General features: G+C 27.7%; 1 protein-coding gene across 1 annotated transcript; it reads right to left on the reverse strand.

The window, feature by feature from the left end:
• Positions 1-4080: 4080 nt before the first annotated feature.
• Positions 4081-23346, reverse strand: LOC111887914 (uncharacterized). Its single transcript, XM_023884050.3, has 3 exons — positions 22384-23346; positions 17192-17534; positions 4081-4350 (listed from the first exon to the last, which is right to left on the reverse strand). Exons 1-3 carry the CDS (start codon positions 22845-22847, stop codon positions 4135-4137), a joined length of 1023 nt encoding a protein of 340 aa, XP_023739818.1. The 5' UTR covers positions 22848-23346; the 3' UTR covers positions 4081-4134.
• Between the last annotated feature and the right edge of the window lie 988 nt (positions 23347-24334).

Below are 24334 nucleotides of genomic sequence, written 5' to 3' on the forward strand. Positions count from 1 at the left end.
CTCTGATTATGATTTATACTTTTGAAACAATGGTTTTGTAAACAATTATTGTCTTGGGCTTGTTTTGAAAAATGAAAAATGAAAAATTTTACGTTGATTTTTGGGATGCAAGCAACTTTCATGGCGTCATCAGAATGCTTGTTGAAAGCAGCTATTTCTTCAGGAGTAGCAATGGATTAAATGTTTTCAACCAGAGGCTTTTTGAGAACATGTTCCTTGTTCTCGTATCAAATATTCATCTTCAAATTTCTCATCAGGTCCATATAGTTTGGACCAATGAGCTTCTCTTTTGACAGAATCGACAAGAGAGTGAAGTTAGAACTTTGGGTGGAGTTTTGAGAAGCAGTAGAGTCACCATTTACAGACATCTTTAATGATATATATATATATATATATATATATATATATATATATATATATATATATATATATATATATAGTTTTAGACAGTTGATATAAATCCTTAATGCTTTAACCAAAATTAATATTCAAGGCTAGGATCCAAAATATAATTCACAATTAAGAAGAGGGAAGTCGTAATCTAATTGCAAATTTATCAATGTAGGTATAACAATTCACAAATTTCAATCTAATATGAATTCCTAGACCATTTGAAATTCATTGAATCATATCAATGGAATGTTTAATCTCATATTATGTTCTTAAATTTGTGACTGGGATACCGATGATCACAAACAAGATGTGAGTAACCATGCAAACCCAGTCGAAAACCTTAATATCCTTTATCATCTCAATTAATGTGTCGGTAAACCACACACGCTCCACTAATAATGATAATTTATGATTTGTACCATCATTCAACTTTATAGTCCCAAATTAATGTGTCGGTTAGCCACATACGCTCCACTAACAACTTACAAAGAATGATGTGTGTTTTCATGGATTAACATACATTTCACATTTTTTCTTAAAGTAACTAGAGTGGGATTTTAAAATAAGGTTCTAATACTTTTATACCATTATACTTTTAACGAGATTATGTCCTATCAAACTCATTAGCTATGACCCTCTATCACACAGGAGAGTGGTGAGTGAAAAAGACACTCATTCAACGGTTATTTTATAGGTCGTTTCCTTATACACTCTTTATAACATGGCTTCGTGAATGAGGCTTACTAGAGATCTGACTAACTTTGTTTATACATATAGTAATTAATCTTATAATGCATATATAAGGTGGATTTTAAAACACTTCAAAATACTAGGTTTAAAATTAATTATCTGAATTAATTGAATACTTAATTAACCGTTTAAAAATTTAAAATTATTTATTTAATTAGTCATTTAAACCATTTATGGATTTAATATTTTTCTTATAATTAATCAATTAATTAAATTAATTATTAGATCCAAAAGGATAATATTAATCTCATAATTAATCATTATTTTATCTAAGAATATCTCCTAATATTTAGGGTTTTTATTTAATCATCTAGAATAAGCAAAAATCAGATTTTAGCATATATCAAAACAGATAACTAGCAAAGTACAAACACATAAATCAGATTAGGTAGAAGATCTCGAAAATCTAGATATGATCCACCTTCACGTCGTGACAGAAGCATTGTCACGTCATGAATCAAGTTTTTGCGAAAAAAAAATTGTTCGATTCACAAATGCGTTTTAAATTTAAGACACAACAATTAGCTCTGATACAACTTATGGGTTTATTAGATTACAACAAAGTGCTCAATGTGGAAAATTACTTAACAATTAAGAAGGGCACATGCAACCTAAAAGGATTTAAGTATTCACATTAAGGCAACATACTTTGAATAACAAAACTAATATGCATCCTAGTAACTTTGAAAATCATAAACTAGAGATAGATACCTTAAAATTCATATATTAAACAAGTTACTTGATTCCTTCCTTTGTAGACTTGAGAAGCTAGCACCAACAGTTTAGTGCCTCTAATGGTTTCTACCCAAATCCTAGCAAAAAGAACACACAAGAGGAGATAGGAAAGAGGTGCAAAAATTCGGATATTCTAATGTAAAAATGTTGGACAAAAATAAGGCACCTAAGGGGTCCTATTTATACCTGATACTATAACCTTGGAAACCCTAATCCTGAATAAAATCTTACTATTTCAAATCCAGGTGGTTATCCAGTTTCCTTATCTTAGAAGGAATATTTCAGATGCCCTTTTGGCATCACCAAAACTGTCAACTCTAGTGGAAGGTTGTGGAATTCCTTCTTCTTCAACTATTGAATAATTACAGTCAAGTGCTTGCAACTTCAATTAATTATAATTAACCCGAAATTAAATCCAAATTAATTTTGATTAATTCTTAATTAATTATTACTAGTTTAAATTAATATATTAACAAATTGTTTATTACAATTTATTAATCATATAATAAATCAACATCTCTCTTAAAATGTTATTCTATTCAATTACTAGTTATGAGGGTAACCCAAAAAAGATTTTGCGTCTACTTACAAGTCATACTGATTTAGTTTTGGGCTTAGACACCTTAATCCAACAAGGATGTAGTAGCCCTTTAGTGTGAAATTAGGCCACTCGACTAGCTTAGTTAGTTTCTTGTCGTGTTGGATTGTTTGTCTTTTCTTTATCTCTCTCTCTCTCTCACTCTCACTCTCCCTCTCCCCCCCTCTATATATATATATGTGTGTGTGTGTGTGTGTGTGTATGCGTGTCTGATTGTGTGTTGATATATTATTATGTGAGAGTTGACGGCGGACCAGCCTCGTGCTAGAGGCCAATATACTCAGGTGGACCAGCTTTGTGCTGAAGGCTAATGGGGGAGGCCAACTTTGTGCTGAAGGACAAGGGGCGGACAAGCTTTATGTTGGAGGCCATTATGTGTATTATTGGTGGATATGTGAAAGGTCATGATCCGTTAGGTGTATGGATTGTATATGTATTGTGGTATATTGTATTTTAGGGAACTCACTAAACTTTGTGCTTACCGGTTAATTATAAATGTTTACAGGTACTCCTTCGGATCAAGAGAAGGGCAATGCTTGAAACCGCGCATTCTAATCATGTTTTCCACATAACGTAATTATACTCTAATATATTTGAATAAATAAAAATGAAAATTTTATTTTGAAAATCGGGATGTTACACACAGAAAGTACCTTGCTATTTTGTGTTTTGAGAGATAGATAGAATCAAATGATCAATTTTCGAATATGGAGAATCCAACCCTTTTCTAGAACATTGTCTATGTTCTTATACAGGAGAGAAAGTTGGTTAAAAATGGTTGCATCCATTTTGGAGCAAAAAGTGATAGATAGAAAAGTGGTTATATATGAGACATAACTAATTCTTACATCATAATGATTATTACAACCGCTAAAGGGGGCACTTCCCTTTGGAATCCTATACCCTGAGGCATTGTCTCCAAACCCTCGTATTTTAGAGTTTACTTTTATCACTCTGTGTATGCACCCCACACCTCTTGCCTCAGTGAGTAAAGAGAACTCAAACTTTCTTAATATTGATAAATACCACCCTAAAATATATTGATAATGCTAAAATCATGAACAAAGTGGATGGTGGTTTTGGTGGTTGGTTTCATAGTGGAATGAATTAAGGCTTTTAGAGTGATAAAGAAAGATAATCTAGATTTTATAAAGAATGGGAAAAAGGTGATATACAATTCAAAATTCAAATAATTTTAGAGTCTTTTGATATGTGGCATTGCCATGTTCCTCTTGTGTGAATTTGTGGAAGCTCTAAATGTTGTACAATGAAAGAAAACATCAATAAATCCAACATAGTGCTTGATATAGTTTTATTATTCAAAGGTGGATTTTGATTGGTTGATTATTATCATCATATACAACATCCAATTTAAAATTAATAGGTAAGATCTTTCCTTATTCTTAATACAATGTCTTAATCACTTTATGTTTTAAGAATTTGTACAATTATCCATGCATTATGATATACTCTCTCTCTCTCTCTCTCTTTATATATATATATATATATATATATATATATATATATATATATAGAGAGAGAGAGAAAGAGAGATAGAGAGAAAGAAAGAGAGAGAGAGAGAGAGGGAGAGAGAGAGAGAGATGTTGCAGTAGAAAGAAAATGTCCAAAAATAGAAATATTTTAGTTTGTGCATAAATCTAAGATAGTAAAAAGGAAATTAAACAATATAGAATAGAAAGAGCTAGTAGAAAGAGGATCTGATCCGTTATAGAAAAGGTGTTGATCCTATCAACCGCATGATTAAGGATGGAAGGTGAACACTTGAGCTCTATGGAGTATGCTCCTTCTGCTTGTATTTCTGGCTCTATATTTATCTCCCCGAATGAACCTTTAAACTCTCCACAGCTCCATTCCTTAATCACCATAATTTTTGGTATTAAAATACTTACAAAAACCATAAACCATAAAAACTTATCCACCAAAATAAAATAATTATTAACAATTAATAAAATTGCACCATATACACTACTATCACCCATTATGATATATAAGTTATAATTATAACCACGTTATGATTATGTAAAATAAACATTGTTGTGTCAAAATGATTCACAAATTGATGTTAACTATTATACTAAAAATATATAACCAGGATGACTACTATGATTGATGGGATCCATAGCCTTTTTTACCATGATCATCGAAATATTACAAGTTTTGATGCGAATTTTATAGTACTCGTTTACACAACAAACCTATTTAGGGTTTAAACATAGATTAAGAGATACTAGAACACATGCAAAGACATAAATTAACAAATCCCAACAACTAAGCCACTAAATATGTTTGTATGATCATTTTTTATTTGGTTAATGTCATAAAATGGTAATGAACTATTTAGTTTTCATGGCAAGTGGAGGGGGGGGGGGGGGGTAGAAATAAATATATAACACTTTTCCTTCAAAATCTATCGCCTTAAAATGAGATGAATAGGAAGGAAAGTTCCTTTCCGTCATTCTCCCCCCCCCCCCCCCCCCTTCATGAAAACGGGTTGTTAGATGTAGCGTATTATTATTTTACAACCAAAAAGGTTTTTTGTTTAGATTTTTTTTAAAAGTGAGGGAAAAAAGTTTTATTTATACGTAAAAGGTCTCCCAAAGTTTTTAGATAGTATCTTTAGTTATAGAAATATTTTGGACGACTCTCTCACTAATGTAGGTATATTTATGAGTGAGTTCTTGACTTGTAAAAGGTTGTCTTCTAAACTAAAAATAAGATATATATATATATATATATATATATAAAGACATGTTTAATACACACACTTAGTTAGAGGAGAAGGTGGATGAATGCTCAATCTGTTTTGTAAAATCTTCAAATAAATATTTACGGGGGCCTTTAGTAAGATGCTGACAGTTTGTAGTGATAAGGTAAATATAGAACACAAAATTTGTCGTTGGTAACTTGCTCTAAATGAAAGAATGCTTTAACACTTTAACAGTAAACAAGAGTGGCTTTTGTAACCCTTAAAGATAGTTCTAGATGTAAATTTTATATCCAATAGGTTTTCAAAAAACAAAGTCTGTGAATATGTGGTATTTTGCTTTGGTGTTGGAGCAAAAAATTTTAGCTTGTTGTTTGGACGCCCATGATAAGGGTAGGTTTTGATTTGCAAAAGTCATCTCGTCATATTCCAAAATTCCCATCGTGTACTTCTTGTGAGAGAGAAAATGACCTTGATCATGGTAAATAACAGTATATCCTAAAATATAATTGAATGGACCTAAATTATGTTAGTTTATTCATTACATGTATATGAAATTTCAATAAATTAATAAAGAGTGATTATGCTAAATATAGTAAAACCCGAAGGAAGATAAATAATTCTTAAATCTTTGGAACCATGTTTGTGGAGTTTGTTCCGACCTATATACTGATTTGTTGAGTGAACAAACATCATTTAGATATGATGGGTCGCAAAAACCCCATTAGTGTGTACATATAAACGGTTTCAATTAAGTCAGTATGTTGGAACAGATTTTTACATCTATTTTGATGGATGAGACATGATAATTAAGTGGAAATATTAAGAGCATAATGATTGTTACAAGTTTTAAAACTAGACTAAAAGTTATCACAATAATTTATAATTTGTTAACCATGGACATCACTAACTAGTCTAGCTTTGTATCATTTAGAACAGTGGTCTAAATCAAACTTATGTTCAAAAATCCGTCTTACATGGCATTCTTCCAATTTGGATAGGAAAGTATGAATGTAGGATCGCATGATAATAGAGAAGGAATGGTAATTGTGTTAATATTAAAAAGTTTTTTTTTTGTTTTTGAGATGTCATGTATACTCCTTGTAGTCATGGTTCGATAAAGATAAGTCAATTGTGGTGGAGGGTTGGATTTTTGTGTTTATGGAGATAACATAGATGGCAAATTTGTCATCACATGGGGTGAGAACACTCCTCATTAAGAGTGGATAAATGATTCTTATAGCTAGCAAAATATGTCATCACTAGATTTTGGTATTTTTATTTTATTTTATTGTACAGCTTCAGGTCATACATAAAAGTAAGGGATGATATTGGTGATTTTAAGTTGTGTTTGGTATAGAGAAATAGAATTAAATCAGGGAAAGAGAAATAATTCCACTATTTGGTACAACCGAGAATTCACAAAGAGATTTAGTCGGGAATCAATTCTCTTGTTTGGTTTTATTAAATAGTAGAATGGAAATAATTTTCTAAAATTCTCTCAATCAACATTATTTTACAATAACAATAATTATGATTTACATATTAATTTGTAAATGTATATTTTTAATTATTTATATATCTAATTTTTTATTTTTTAATTATATTTTACCAATTATTTTTGATAATTGTTAATTAACATTTATATCTAAACTAAATTTTATAAAAATATATTTTATTTGGAACATGAAAAAAACTAGCAGCGATGATTGAAGTCAAAAACAAGAAACAATGTCTATTATCTATCTAAATTTTGTCCAATCAAGATTTAATCCGACTCAAATTAAATTCACTGTCACAATTAAACAACTGTAAAAAAGGGATAAATAACTTTTAATAAAACCATTTTTCCATTTGGCTCTAGAATGGGGAGTAAGAAACCAATGACGAGGGAGACCTTTTTATTTTTCATTTCTCCGTCGTATTTACCAACCAGGCGAATGCCCACGCGTTGCGCAGAAACACTTATATAATTGAAGTCTTTACAATTATATGCTTTTTTGAATATAACAATAACATTGTTGTTAAATTTGATATAATAATTTCTATATACTATATTGATATAATATATTGATTATTTTGAATTATATGATAATACATACATTTATTATAACTTCATAATCTCAATCGTTTGAATGACTTCTACCCGCGAGTTACACATAAATAAAATTAAATACAATATATGATTTGATGTTATTTATAGTTGTTTTTATTGTTAATTACTTTTTTAAAATTTATTTGCTTAATGTTTTAATTTCTATCATTATCATTATTTAAACCATCAAACATTGTTTTTTATTTTAAAGCTAACAATATAATCATTTATATAGAGTTGTTTTTAACTATTGTTATTATAAGTTATTTTAAGCTACTTATTTGGAAACTTTTAACGATTATAAAAATATATTAAGAAATATTTTAGTCAAATTGAAATTACAATTTAGTTTTTGATTTTATCACTATAATTTATCACTTTTAACTATTTACAAAATATTCTTTAGTTTTTTTAAATGGAACTGAAATTTAGATTTGAGTTGACATTGTAATGCACAGAAACACTTATATAGTTGAAGTCTTTACAAATATATATTTTTTAAAATATAATAGTAACGTTGTTGTTAAATTTGATATAATAATTCGTATATTAATTTGATATAATATATTGACTATTTTGAATTATATGATAATATATAAATATATTATAACGTCATTATCTCAATCGTTTGAATGACTTCTACTCGCGAGTTACACATCAATAAAATTAAATATTATATATGGTTTAATATTATTTATAGTTGTTATTTTTAACTAATTTTTTAAAATATATTTGTTTAATGTTTTAATTTCTATCATTATAATTATTTAAAACATCAAACATTATTTTTTGATTTTAAAGGTAACAATATAATCATTTATATAGAGTTATTTTTAACTATTGTTATTATAAGTTATTTTAAGCTACTTATTTGAAATTTTTCAACGATTATATAAATATATTTAGGAAATATTTTAGTTAAACTGATATTACAATTTAGTTTCTTGCATTTATCACTATAATTTATCACTTTTAACTATTTACAAAATATTATTTGGTTTTTTTAGTGGAACTGAAATTTATATTTAAATTGACACTGTAATGTTATATTTAAATTAACAATTTAAGTATTTTGTCCAAACTGTTCAAAAATTGTAGCTTTAAACTGCTAATGGTTTACATGCAACAACATTTTTAATCTAATAAATTAAGTATAATATGTTAAAATTTAAAGAAATAACTTTATAAATAGAAGTAAAGATATTATTTTAAAATTGAAATTTAGTCTATTTATGATTACACTTGAGGTTTGATATTTATTTAACCTTATTAACCAACTTACAATCGTTATTAGAAAGACACTATAATTTATCACTTTTAACTATTTATAAAATAATCTTTGGGTTGTTTAAGTTAAATAAAATTTATATTTAAGTTGAGCCTATAATGTTATATTTTAATTAATAATGTAAGTATTTTATACAAATTGTTCAAAAATTATACCTTTAAAATGATAATGGTTTACATCCAACAATATATTAAAACTAATAAATTAAGTATAATATGTTAAAAGTTAAAAAACATAATTTTATAAGTAGAATTAAAGATATTATTTGAATATTGAAATTTAGTTTATAGATGAATACACTTTAGATTTGATATTTATTTAACCTAATTACCAAATTATAATTATTATTATAAAGAAATTGAAAAGTCATGGGAGTTTCAAATGAATGTGGTGAAAGGAAAAAAGAATGGGGGTTTCAAATGCATGAGATTCAAGAAAAAATGCTAGCTTTATAAGTATGTATGATTCTCTGTGTTATTTAATTTTCTTTTTCCTTGTCATTTCTCCTTATTTTATAGAAAACTAGTTGTGAGACCCGTATATTATACGGGTTAATTAAAATAAAATGTTAATATAAATGATTAAATGAAAATTTTATTTGAATTTGAAATTCAAAATAACTGAAAATTATGAGAAAAAAACATGCAAAAAATAAATAAATTAAAATTATGTGTTTAGTTATCAAATTTATGTACTAAATGGGTAAATTATAACAAAATGTTAAACACAAAGGTTTAAACTATAAATTTATTTGAAATTGAAATTAAAATTTAGAATTTGAAATTTGAAATGAATAGTCATTATTGTATGTTTAATTTATGGAAACTAAATTAATGATATATTGGAAATGAAAAATTAAGTAAATGACAAGTGGAAAATAAATATATCTCAAAATTATGACAAAATGACATATGGCCAATTGAATGGGAGAATAACAAATAGCAAAATAATTCTTATTTATTAGGGTAGATTCAAAGGGAGGAAAAAGAATTCATTTTTTTTCCCATTTTCTCCTATTTCTAACATTAAACAAACAAAAGAAATGAGATCAATTCCATTTCTTTCATTCTAATTCTCTCTACCAAACATGCCCTTAGAGTCATATGATATTTTTAATAATTGGAATTTATATGCATGCGAAATGGGATCTTCTATCATAAAATGTAAGTTAGACGATGTAGAGTACATAATTGTATTAGTATATAATGATCATGAAGATATTTGTACTACAAGTGCATAGGTAATTACTTTGGTCAACTTAGGGTTAACTATGGTCATCATGAGGTTGATTTTGGTCAATTTGGTCAACATGCACCTGATCTTCAACAACTTGATAAGTGAGCTCAAGTTGCTGACAATGTCAATTGTCCATCAACATGACATCCACAATACTATTCTCAACCGTTTGGAAACCACTTAAAGTTGTTACATGTCATTGTTATCCATGGTATGGTTATTATGGGTTATATACTTATTTACAAGATATTGCCCAATATAGTCATACATTTTAGGGTAATTATTCTAATATTTGGAGCTTAATGTGTATATTTAAAGATAAAAGATACTTAAGATGTTTTGTATTCATAAACATAGATAAATTGATTGTTTGGAGCAAAATGAAGAATTTGGAACTGAAAAATACTAAAAATGAAAAAATAAATAAATAAATAATGAAAAATACCTAGGATGTGCTGCCCCTTCAGAAAATCAGAATTTTTAGAAAAAGATTTTGGCATCGAAAAGATCGTGACCAAATAAGGCTTAGTGTCACGAACCTTTATCCTTAGCGTCGTGAAATTCCACCGACCTAAAAAACTATAAATATGTGTTTTTACACCCCCAAATCTAGTGTGCAACCTATGGGGACTTCTCCCAAAAGGTCAGAAGGTATTCTAATCGTCCAGAAACCCTTTTAGGTCGATTTTGAAGAAGTCAATGCAACTTGGAGAGAATATTTGAAGAATCGAAGCGATAAGCGTTAGAATATCAATTCAATTTGCTTAATAATCATGTTTAGTAGATCATTTCTTATGTTTTTCTATTTTTGTTTATCAATTATGGGGTAAAATCCTAACCGTTTTCACTATATTAGATGTAACTTAAAGATTTGGTGTGATTCTATTGTATGAATATTAGGTTTTATTTAATATATTATGTTTGATCAAAATCCTAATGTGTTGAAGTTTTGATTTTTATTACTTATTGCTAAAGTTAGTAGAACTTAGACTATCAATCTAGTTTCATTAGCTCGTTTCATAGTTATATTATGACCATTAAATAATTATGACTAGTGTTTTAACCAAAACCTAGGGTTAGGTAGTAAATCGTGAACTGTAATGTGTAAGAAAGTGTTTGTGAACAACTTATGCTAATAATTGACTCTCATGATCATTGAAGTTAATTTGTAGATCAAGTCCCTCATAATACAAACTTAATTATAATTGTATAGATAGCTAATTGCATGAACAATGTGTTAATTCTCTTTATAATTATACAATCTAGTTAATCGGATCAAAATAACTAATACATTAGAAATCGGTAAATGTTAACTAATACTCATTGAACTCAACTGGAATCCACTATATTTGAAGGTCAAGTCGAAATTTATGTGAAAAAGTCTTTAGATCTTTTGTTTCCAAATAAATTCCTTAGTTTTGTAAGTTTAACTTAAGTTTAATAAACCCCCCATTTTATTGTTTATAGTTTAATTAGCATTCAAATATATTTGAATTGAATTTTCATTCTCCATGTGATCGATACCCATACTTATCAAAGTTATATTATACTTGATTGTGTTTACTGCTTGTTAGTGTGTTATTATGTAGTTAACTTAAATTAGGGTTTATAAATTTAAAACCTGATAAAATATCCTCTCTTTATTATTCTAATAAATGAATAACTTTATTCTTCTGTTGACAAGTGTCACAATATTAGAAATCGTCATCCTCCCTAATAAATAAAGAACTTTTTTGTCACATGACATGCTAATAAATAAAGAACTTTTTTGTCACATGACATGCTCTCCCTCAATTTGACAAACGTCAATTTGTGGTAATTTTGAATTAATTTTTTTTTCAAATGTCATTTTATGGGTTTTCCTATTTTATAAAATTATATATAATAGTTAAATGTAATAATTGCAATAAATATAGTAATAAATAAATATCAATTTCATTAATGAGCTTACCTTCTAATTTCAATTTGTTTAAATAAAGTTTATTAGTTTCTTTTGTTTATTTATTTAAATTTAAAAGATATAAAACATTTCAATTTTAATAATTCATTAGTTTTTTTTTTATAAATTCAATGTTCTCAATTATTTAAACCTTCATATTTTTTTTTAAATTAACTCATGTAATACATGAGTCTCACAACTAATTAATATTATATACCTTCTAACATACCACATGTCAACCTATTAATTCTCAATTTCAAATTTTAAATTTTAAATTTTCCATTCTAATTATATTAAATTAATAATTGACTATCCATTTCAAATTTCAAATTTTAAATTTCACACTCTAATTACATTAAATTAACATTAGAATAAAAACATTTAGTCTCATTCCTCTCTCTCTCTCTCTCTCACTTTATATATATATATATATATATATATATATATATATATATATATATATATATATATATATATATATATATATATCCTACCTAATAAATAAAGAATTTTTTTTACCAAATGACATGCTCTCCTTCAATTTGACAAATATCAATTTGTGGTAATTTTTAATTAATTTTTTTCCACATGTCATTTTATGGGTTTTCCTATTTTATTAAATTTCGTATAATATTTTAATGTAATACTTGCAATAAATATAGTAATAAATGAATATCAATTTCATTAATGAGCTTACCTTCTAATTTCAAAAATTTTGAATTAAAGATTATTGGTTTCTTTTGTTTATTTATTTAAATTATTAGTTTAAATTTAAAAGATAAAAAAACATTTCAATTTTAATAATTCATTATTTTTCTTATCTTCTTATAAATTCAAAATTCTCAATTATTTAGACCTCCAAATATTTTTTTAAATTAACTCATGTAATATATGAGTCTCACAACTAGTATATATATATATATATATATATATATATATATATATATATATATTAGGTCAGAAACCCATCGAAACCACAGATTTATAAGATAGACAATGAAAGTACATTGTTAAAATAAGAAAATTTTAAAAATTCAATACTAAACTCTACTGAAATATGATTGTCAATCTAGGAGAACATTATATTTTAATAAACGAGACTTGAATTATTCATAATTTTATTTTGTTTTTTACTTTTTAATAGAAAATGGTTAAGATGATTGTAACATAATATGATCTAAATAAAAAAAAAAAAGTTATTGTCTTTTTATCAAAGGATAAAAATATGCATCCTAGAGATCTAAAGAATAATTAGTTACTTCAATATTATTTTTGTATGATTTGCATAAAATTATGTCTTCCAAATGTAACAAGAGATCAATACATCAAGAACTTAAGTTGTAACTTTAAAGTTAGAGCACCCACACCGGTACTATGTTAAGGTCTTTCGAATGGTAGATAGTTCATCAATATTCATCCATTTTTAGAAAGAGAAACTAGTTGGCCATTATAAAAGTATTTGCAAGCCTTTCATATATAGAAAGATGAAGTCCTAAGTGACATTAAATTATTGCTTAGTGGCATTGCAAATTTTACTTGAAAGACCCGATGTAGATAATCTTAGTGGCTCAAAATATGTAAACTTTTTTTTTTTGCTCAAGGTGAACGATATTTGAGATACAAAAAGAAAGACAATTTTATATTTATTTATAAAAGATAAAGTATATAAAAGATAATGATTAATGATTTTAAAATTTAAATCATGATTTGGGCTTTTAAAATTCAAAATATGTAATATGATCTAAAAAATTATTATATTTTGATGAGAGGGAAAAAATGTATACATCTTATAGATCTAAAAAAATAATTAATTATTTCAAGGATTATTTTATATGATTTACCTAGAATTATGTCTTCCAAATGTAGCAAAAGATCAATATTATATTTGAGATACAAAAAGAAAGACAATTTTATATTTATTTATAAAAGATAAAGTATATAAAAGATAATGATTAATGATTTTAAAACTTAAATCATGATTTGGGCTTTTAAAATTCAAAATATGTAATATGATCTAAAAAATTATTATATTTTGATGAGAGCTAAAAAGTTATACATCCTATAGATCTAAAAAAATAATTAATTATTTCAAGGATTATTTTATATGATTTACCTAGAATTGTGTCTTCCAAATGTAGCAAAAGATCAATATTTTAAGGACTTAAGTTATAATTTTGAGGTTAATGGCTGAAAATAAGTGAACTTTTTTTGTTTTGCTGAAGGGGGACGACTTTTGAGATACAAAAAGAATGACAATATTATATTTATTTATAAGAGATAAAGTATATAAATGGTAATGATTAATGATTTTAACATTTAAATCTTGATTTTAAAATTCAAAATATGAATATTAATATTTATATTTTTAAGTATTAAATGTGAATGTATTTCTAAAAATGTCACATGATAGAACCATACTTTGGAAAGATGGTATTTTTTTTAAGTGTTAAATAATGTGAAAACGTAAAAACACTACTTTTATGTTATTATTATGCAATGAATTTTATATGCATAATTTTATGTCATTATTGATCAATAAATAAATGAATATTCATATGTTAAAACTAAAATTAGAATTACTATAAAAATGCATATACATAAATTTGTAATAAAATAATAACATTTTAATGAATATATGAGTAATCATACATTAATATTCATATTAGAATTACTTCAACAATACATATATACAACATTCATTTGCAGTATAATAACATACAAATAATTTTTTATGTTTTTCACACTATTCACTGTTTTATTTAAACTTACTTATTATATATATATATATATATATATATATATATATATATATATATATATATATATCCGGGGTGTGAGCCATCCTTGGCGTACAGACGTACACCCTAGCGAGATGCTAGACGCGATGCTTAGCGAAGCCCACAAGGCTTTGATAAGGACCTTAGCGTAGGTTACTCTTCATAGTCTAAGTACATGAAACTATTCTAGTTGGTTATCATGCATTATATATATATATATATATATATATATATATATATATATATATATATATAGTGAGTAGTGGAAGATATAGGATCAATGTAAATGGGTATCCTCAATAAGTAAAAGGGTATCCCAACAAAAAAAAATCGTGTAATACACAATTACAAAAAAATTCCGGAAAAAATTACACTATTAAAATTTTTTGATGGGTATCCCGGGCTATCTCGGAATACATAATAGATCCGCCTATGGTAGTGAACCATTCTTGGCGTAGACCCTAACGAGATGCTAGGCGTGGTGCTAAACGAAGCCAACAAGGCTTTGATGAGGACCTTAGTGTAGGTTACTTTTCATAGTCTAAGTACATGAAGCTACTCTATTGGGTTATCATGCATTGAGTTTTGAGATAAAAAAGACATATGATCGAATTATAAACTCTGCATATTTCTTCCCTTATTTAAGTGGTAATTTTAGGTGCATTTAATTCCATTATTTATATTTTTTCCCTGTGATTTATATTAGGTTCATAATATTTTAAAAGGTTAACTGTTTTTTGACTAGTTAGTTTATATTGAGTTTTAAGTTAAATGCTTTGGTTAGAATTTGAATTAGGTATTAATATGTTTACCAAATATTAGTCTTTTTAGTGTATTATTGAACGTTCATATCGTCTTTACCTATTTCAATTCTATAATTTATACTTAATTTGAAAAGAAAATACAGTTGGGATAACTGACCGTGGAAGACTAATAGAGTTGTCACTCGAGGCTCACATGTGATCAATGTAAAGGGGCTTATTAGGATACCAAAAGGCTAATGCAATGAGGTGGTGTAAGCTCGAATTGAGCCAACTCCTAAGGGAACCAATTCCCATTCTAATTTGGAAGAAGAATACGAAAAATGCAACCCATTAGACAGTCATCCCTGGGGCCCTTATGTACAACTTTTCTTAGATGGATAACACAAAGGAATGGAGACAAAAAAACCTTTGAGGTGAGCATGTAGACTTTGATAATCGTTTGAAGTGACCAAAACTCATAACAGATTTTATAATCTTTTCAAGTCATTAATGGCAATGATTAATTGATGGTTTAGTTTTTTTTTTTTTTTTTTTTTTTTTTTTTTTTTTTTTTGAAACGGCAAATAATATAAATTTATCCTTTGCCTTGGGATAGAACTCAGGACCTCTTGGTTAGTTGTTAGATTAGAAATCACCTTGTTAGTCAAGTGGGCTAGCCCCAACTTGTAATTGATGGTTAGTAAGATTAAGAATGAAGCTAAACAATAATCAAGGTTGATTCTTTTTCGAAGTACGAAGGATAATGCACGAAATACCAACGAGATTTCGTAATCTCTCCAAGTCATAGTGATAGCTAAAACCAGTTGTACATACAAAAGGATCTTTTTCATCGGGCCAATTGTGGGTCATTAATGGGTTTCTTTGTTAGTTATAATTTGGAAGGATAATTGGACCAATATTTAAGGATATTTTTGGATTTTGGTTATACTTGTGTTATGAAATTTAAAAGTAATTCTTAGAGTAGAGGTTTAATTTTTCCTTTGGGTTTTCTTTATTTCTATTTTATTATCAATTATTTTTTATTTCCTTTTCTTATTAAACAACATTTTTTTTAAACAACAAACTAATCTATTTCTAATTATCACCTCTTATGTCTCAAGAGAGACTTGAACTCATGACCTCTCCAAATAAGAGCTACTCCATACCACTAGACCAAAGACTTTTGGTTTATTATTAAAGAGCATTTAGTTAAATAATTTTTTGTGGATTAAAATAACTTCTTTTAAATAAATATCAAATAACCATTAGAATTTAAAAGTTACTCCAATCAGATAATATATAATACTCCTATATAGTGGAATCAAACTCTTATTATTACTTGATATAATCTAAAGGTTAAAGATTCTATTTTACACAATTTTACAAGCGTGTAGATTATCAAAAATTGATCGATAACAATCATCTATATAAGATTTTGCTTCTCGAATTCAGTTTTGTTGCGTCTTCTAAAACAGGGGCGGACCTAGGGGTGGTCCACGGTGGCACCGGCAACCCCTAACTTTTCCGGCCGCAGTGGAAAATTTTTCGAAAATTTTTGAAAATTTTATTTTTTCTACTACCGTGCAACCCCTAACTCTCATGTGCAACCCCTACTGTAAAATCCTGTGTCCACCCCTGTTCTGAAATATCATTTAGGGAATGTTTGGGATATCTTATTTAAAACGACCTTATGTTTTGTAGTGTAAATGTACATATCAACTTACGTGGTAAGAAAACATAATAAATTGATAAAATATTAAAATAACTACAAAAAGCTATGGTTAAAAAGAAAAGCGAGCATATGATCCTTATGTTTTTTAGGTTAAACCAGTGGTAAAAAAATGGTTTTTAGTTATAATAAGCACTTTAAAAAATTAAACAAAAGAAAACATATACAAAGTTGAAAAATTACCTGTAGTTGTTCTCCAAAGGTGAAGATAATAGTGTCGGGGCTAGTTCTAAAAGACAATGGGCCTTCACTGGTTAAGAGGCAAAATTCAGCTTGCTCGGTTGGGATATGAAGGCCTAAAGCAAACGAACATGATTCTGTTTTTCCATCAGCAGCTGCACGTGGAGTGTGGGAAGATCGTGGGGTATGAGGTTGAAGAGCCGAGTTATTATGCTTGAACAATGTCATTCTCGTTTCATTTTCCTTGATTTTCTTTCGAGAATGTTTGCTTCCATAGCTTCCTACAATCGTGGCAGCAGCATCTGCTATTACTTCAAGTTTACTTGCAATATTGTCCATCTTTTGGCTGCAAATGGATTATATAACAAAACTTAATGTACATATATACATTCATTCAAAATAATTCGTTTATTAGTAGCTCAACATCTCTTACACTTTTTGGAATAATCAAAACTAATTTTTTATATCAAAATCAATTAAAAATCCAATTGATGGGAAAAAGGTGCACCAAAGAACAAAGCACCTAGTATGTGTGCGTGGGACGCATCAATTAGATATTTCATATTTGGGTGGTGTTTCTTTTTAATTTAATGTAGTTAATGCTTAAAATCTTAATGTTAACAAAGTGTTTAAGTTAGAAAAGTTATGTTTTAACATTAAGTGATGATTTTATATTTATTTCTCTCAAATTACCCTCTTCTTGCCATGAAACAAATTAGGTTTCTCTTGTTAGATATATCTCTATTGTTTTAACCTTGACCTCCTTAAAAAAATCCATTTCAAAAAAAAAAAAAACAATTGAAATTGTAATTTCGAACACATTTTACCAATTAATGACCCCCCCCCCCCCCCCCCCCCCCCCCCGGTTCAACTGGGGCAAAGACACCGGGTTATATAAACATATGGATGAAGGTCATGTGGGAGAATTTTCTCAGAGCGGTAGCTGAGTTCGGATCCCAGTTAATGCGTGAACCCCACAAAGGGAAGCTAGGTGCACAGATCGGGGGTGGTTATTCTCCATGGAGAGGTTTCGATCTCGGGTCTTCATGAGGTGCCATGGTGGCATGAAGATACTCTGTTGCACCATTACCGTTCTAAAAAACATAATTTCATACACATTATATAATTGGCATTTAACTTAAAAAATATTAATCACAAAAACCATTGGTGGGCGTACCATGATATACTTATTGTTTTTTCGTTATTGTTTTATAGTTCTTCAATTTTTATATAGACCAAAATTTAATTTTACTTGTTTATACTTTAAACCTTTAATTTTTTTTAATTAGATCATCATTTGACAAATTAGTTTGATCATAATGAATAGTACTTTGTATAAATTATGTTTAAAATACTTTCGTTTAATTTTGTGAATTTTTATCGAATTTAATATGCATAGTACAATTGCTAATCTACTATAACCAATATTTTGTTTTAATTAAACTTTTTAAAGAATTTTTTTTAATTTATGTTCAATTTAAGTTACTACTCATGCTAATTTTCAAATATTTTTAATGAGATAATGTAAAAAAATTTAATTTATTATAATCACTAAATAAATGATTTATTTGTTATTTGGCATCTTTAATATGAAGGTAAAATAATCATAAGTAGTTTAGATTCAGTGTCAATTAAATAAAAGATATACCAGTATGTATATATATATATATATATATATATATATATATATATATATATATATATATATATATATATATATATATATATATATATATATATATATATATATATATTAACAACATTTTGTCTATATAGATAACTAGATTATAGTCCGCGTTAAACGCAATGAACGCATAAAAAACATATAATTGTCTACAAATATTGTATAATGATTATAAAAAAAAATATATAGTTATTGGTATTGTTGAAATGTGTAAAAAAATACATTGAAAACGATAAATATCTATAATCATTGAAGGACTTCTTTGTAGACAATATTTTTTTTTATTAGTTGAACGACATTCTTTGTCTCATATAGTTATGATATTGTTATATAATTATAAGCATTTTAATTAGACGTTCCTTCCATAATAAGATTAACTAATTTAAACATATATTGACAACCAATATACCGTTTTTCCACTGCATTAAATATTGACAACTATTTCATTTATTAAAATAAAGTCATATAGTATAATTTATAAAATGTTAAATGTTATATTGATTTAATTTTAGTATATCATCAATGGAGATTCTTTTCTAAATCATGATTGGTTTATTTTAATTTGATTATAAATATAAGTGCTAACTTTTATTTTTGTTCTTATGGGGAAATGACACAATGCCCAGCAAACTTTATAAGGTTGACCTTTTAAGTCCCTAAACTACTTTCGTGTCTTTATAGGGGCATAAGGTTAGAAGCAACATGTTTCTTTAGTCCCTCTAACCTATTATAGCAGGTTTCAGTAGCCACATCAACTCTTTTCCATTTAATAGTCAAAATCACATTTTGACTTTCTTAATATCGATTTCCATTAGACATCAATGGTTGCACATCAAACCTTTGTATATGATTTCACGCCTAAAATTTCATGATTCATAGAAGGAGGAAATTGAAAGGATCCGGTAACTCGATCAGATTCGACATTATCTTCTCTGCCACAAGCGACGACACCTGAACACCATCGACCAAATCGTAAAGCTTGTAAAATGGAATTTCAATCTAAATCGGAAGGCTCAAATTCTGAATTTGCAATCAGAATAAGGTTGTTCGGAAATCATTCACCGGAATCGGAGTTAAGGAATCGGTTTCGGAATTGGAAGTAATTTTGATTCAGATTCAGAGTTACTGCAACTAACACATTGTGATCGTAATTTCAGTTTGCGAACTCGCATGTGTCGATCTCGCAATCAATGCGTTTTGTCTTTTATTTTGCAGACTGTTGCTTCCAATCTCGGAATCGGAATTGATTGTATTGGTGATGGTCTGCAATTGATTTGCAAATTGGAATCGTTTTCGTTAGATTTTGACTTTCAAAGTCAAATAATGCGTTCGATCTGTCCAGATAATGAAGAAGCTTCTTTCTTTATCTTTCTACATAGTGATTTTTATCTTCATGGTGTAGGCCTGTTGTGCCAAGTTAACATCTTCATCATTTGTCGATGATGATAAAGCCAAATAGTTAAATTATAGTGTTTCTTTAATTGTGTGTGAATTGAAAATTTGGTTTGTTTTAAAAGACCATGTTTATAGTTATGGAATAGAGAAAGCTATTGGAGAGTGTGAAAAATTATCAATGAAGATAAAGTGGAGAGCAGACAAGGGAAAAAGGTGAAGAAAGCACAAGAGGAGAAGATGAATAGTATCGGGTATTTGGTCAACAAGTCAAAGGGGTAACCGGATGACCCCTTCATTTTGTCCAAAAGGACGTAATCGACCTGGAAAAAATGAATTTTTTCCCTCATAAAGCAACGAAAATACTTTAGGGACTAATTGAACCAACCCTAGAATGTTCGTTGGGCATTTGTGTCATTTCCCCTTGTTCTTATTTAAATGGTGTTCGCAAGAACTTTGCATTAGTTTTGGCGCAACTTTGAATAATTTTACTATATCATCAATGTAATTTGGTATAGCTTTCAATTATATTAAATATCAAATAATGACATTTCATTACTATTGTGATAATTTATTTTATATATTATATTTTTACTAATCTTAACGGTCTTATTTTTTTTTTTCTAATAACCGTAACATTTTTACTAATTGTACTTTTTACAAATCTCCTAATATCTTATAATTTTTATCTTACTTTATAATTTTTCATAACTACGTTATTTTCAAGATTGACTGTCTTAACAGTTTTTTTTTTCAGTCTATTTAATTTTATATTTCATTGTACAACATCATCGTTTGTATGTATTCTGAAATTTCACTTTAAAAATGCTTAATGTTTACACCTTGATATTAATTTTTTTTAATAAATCCATGTAATAATTATGGAATATATATATCTGGTTTTAATTAACATTTACTTCCTTCATTAAATCAAATTCCTATATTTTTGAAAAGTAATAATTATAATTAGGCAGCATTATCTAAGACGTAAATGGTTGATATACTTTTAGAGGAAAAAAATCAGGATCATTATAAAATTTTATATAAAGAAAATACAAATTTAAATTTGGTGAAATTATGGATGAAATTATTGGTGAAAATTATTTTGGAGGGAGTTGTATTTTGTAAGATATATTAATATTATAAAATTCGAAACGATTGCAAATAAGCAATAAGAATGATGTTGTAGAAGAAGGTTTGAAGAAAAGAAACGATTGAAAATAAGTGTGAGCCGCGGATTCAATGATCAATCATATATGTATGTGATAATTTGATTATGGTTTTTTTATATTAATGATTTCCAAATAAAAATAGATTTTATAGTAATGGTTTACTAATATAAACAGATTTATATTAATGGTTGATATTAATACATTGATTGAAATGGTTTGTTAGTAATATGCTTTTAAAATTGACCATATTAAAATCTTTATAATTGAAAATTCAATATTTAAAATATGGAAAGCTTTTATTGGAATTAAATACATTTCATTTCAACGAATGTAAGTTATTGTATGACGATTGGAAAGCATTTATTGGAATTAAATACATTCCATATGGAGAAGATGATGTCAGCAATTTGATTTAAAAGTGGAAAAAATAATATTAAAATACAATCAAACGTCCAGATTATTTAAGATAATGTCATAAAGTTTATGTTTTAATAATATTTAGAAATTATTATTCTTTCACTTCCAAACTTAATGCCGCTCAAAAAATAAATAAAAGATAAAAAGATAAAACTTCTAAACTTAATAATTAAAAATAACATTGGCTTATTCGGAAAGCTAATTTGTAACGATTATATACTAATACATTATTGAAAACAAGTGTGTGCTTGCTTTTTTTTTTTTTTTTTTTTTTTGCAAAATGCTTTCATAAAATTATGATGACATTTCCTGAAAAAAAAAAAGAGACATAATTGACAACCAAAACATTTTCATGAAATCCATTTTAGAAAATACGTTTTTCTTATGAAAAGATTGCCATTTGAATTATATACTTACCCTCTAATATTATTATTTTTTGTGATTACTGATTAGCACCAAAATATTTATATAAAGTATGCGTATGAAAAATGAGATATTGAAATTATACAAAAACACAAACAAAATCTTACCTAAACTTGCGAAATCTCTCCTCTCGCGCAACGTCTCGCCTACGTTCGGCAGCAGCAATGGCGGATCGTGACCATTGAAATTCCTCCCGATCTCCATCGCGACTCCACCGGTCAGCCAACAATCCAAAGCAGAATTCCGCCTCTGTGAATGCTTGTTGTAGCTCCTCCGTTGAGATCCCATGCCCACTAATCCGAAATACACCATACTTTTTTGCAGATCTCATCATCTCACTAATGGAATTCCTATCCTTGTTTTTAATCAAACGGTATTCAACATCTGCAATGACAGATCTGTTGACATAATCCGGAAGATTCAGATCTGGCATGTGCTTCATCTTGTCAACATAATTGCTGAAAGCTGGATCACTCCGATTGCCTCTGGCACTGAGTGGCGTCGGAGAAGGAGGTGGTGCTGGTGATGATGATGAGGATGACAGACGATTCTTAATGCGAGCGAGAGCCATGGCAGGATGTTTTGTTACGTCCAATGTGCAATCAAATGGAAGAGAAAGAGAAAGAGATGGAAGTAAAGAGCTTTTTATACTATTTGCATGCCACGTTTTGTGGGATTGAAGTGGCTTGCATGCGATACACACGTCTTATTGAATGCGTCGTCAACGTGTATTTTTCAAATGCTTCTTAGCATATAAGTTATTGGGAAAATTGAACATCACAATGAAACGCTTAAAATTCGCAGATCTTATAATTTTTCTTGGATAATATATGCTGTCCTATATTTGGCTTACCAATGTCATAGTTATCCGAGCTTGTCGTTCTAAAAGTTGAACTTTGTTTCATGGTATATTGACATGTCATGTAAGAGAGAACCTAAAATTCTGGATCAATATGATGATAGATGAAACATCCCCTACATATAATCGATAAATTTAAATAGAAACTGTCTGCTTGGATGTCACATAACGTAACATTTAGTGGGCATCTAACACTTTCCAAATTGGTGTTAGGAAGTATGGGGCAAAGCTTCTTTTCATTGTTAAAAGATTCGGTGAAAGTTTTTAAAACCCTGAAAACGTGAGAAGAAGATTCGTTTACTTTAGGCAACAAAGATCTAAAAGATCGTTGGACTATTAAAGAAAGATCAGATTGATATTGAAAGTCTAAAAGAGGCGAATATCGGATCTCTATTATTGAAATGGTGGTGGAGGCATAGAGTACGAAAAAGACTCAACATGGAAGCAAACGATTGTAACCTGGCAGGGTTCACATGGTGGGATCACTAAATAAAAAAAAAAACTAAGGGTGAAATTCGTATGATAACGGTTATTTTTTTCTTTAAATCCTGTACCATATCAATTATAGTTGGTATAATTTTTTTTATACCATTAACATAAACTTGGTCGGTACCAATTTAATTGGTTACCAATAAGTTTGAGGTTGATACTTGTTAGTAATGGTATGTAAATGGATTTTATTAATAAAGATTTATGTATTCTTGTAAATAGTGAATGGGACTTCTATGAAAGAAAGTTTTGAAAATGGTTGGGATTGAAAACTCAGGTCTACAAAGATTTTTATTAATTTCTACAATGACTTTAAATTTTAAAATAGTAGAGAAAAATAAGTGATGTTGAATATGAGTTTAAACTTTAAGCTTTCTTAATACAATAAATGGTAATTATCAAAGCTTTTAAATCTTAAATACAAAACATACTTAATATATATATATATATATATATATATATATATATATATATATATATATATATATATATATATATATATATATATATATATATATATATATATTGAATTGGGTGGTATGGTACTATCATGATATTTAGAAATTTGTATAATTACCCTACCATGTTTAGGCTATGGTATATATATACTACTAACCAAACATGTTGGATACCAAAAATATTAGTTACCACATTATTGATTCGGTTGATAACATAGTGGTTGGTTTTGCGTGGTACTTATTTGCCAACAC

Source organism: Lactuca sativa, chromosome 5, assembly GCF_002870075.4.
Source record: "Lactuca sativa cultivar Salinas chromosome 5, Lsat_Salinas_v11, whole genome shotgun sequence".
Taxonomy (NCBI): Eukaryota; Viridiplantae; Streptophyta; class Magnoliopsida; order Asterales; family Asteraceae; genus Lactuca; species Lactuca sativa.

Coding starts and splice junctions, on each gene's coding strand:
- LOC111887914 (XM_023884050.3), bottom strand. CDS start 22,847: ATGGCTCTCGCTCGCATTAAGAATCGTCTGTCATCCTCATCATCATCA. Junction 17,535..22,383: donor GAGAGATTTCGCAAGTTTAG/GTAAGATTTTGT, acceptor ATCCATTTGCAG/CCAAAAGATGGACAATATTG. Junction 4,351..17,191: donor CCTTTGGAGAACAACTACAG/GTAATTTTTCAA, acceptor ATGGTGATTAAG/GAATGGAGCTGTGGAGAGTT.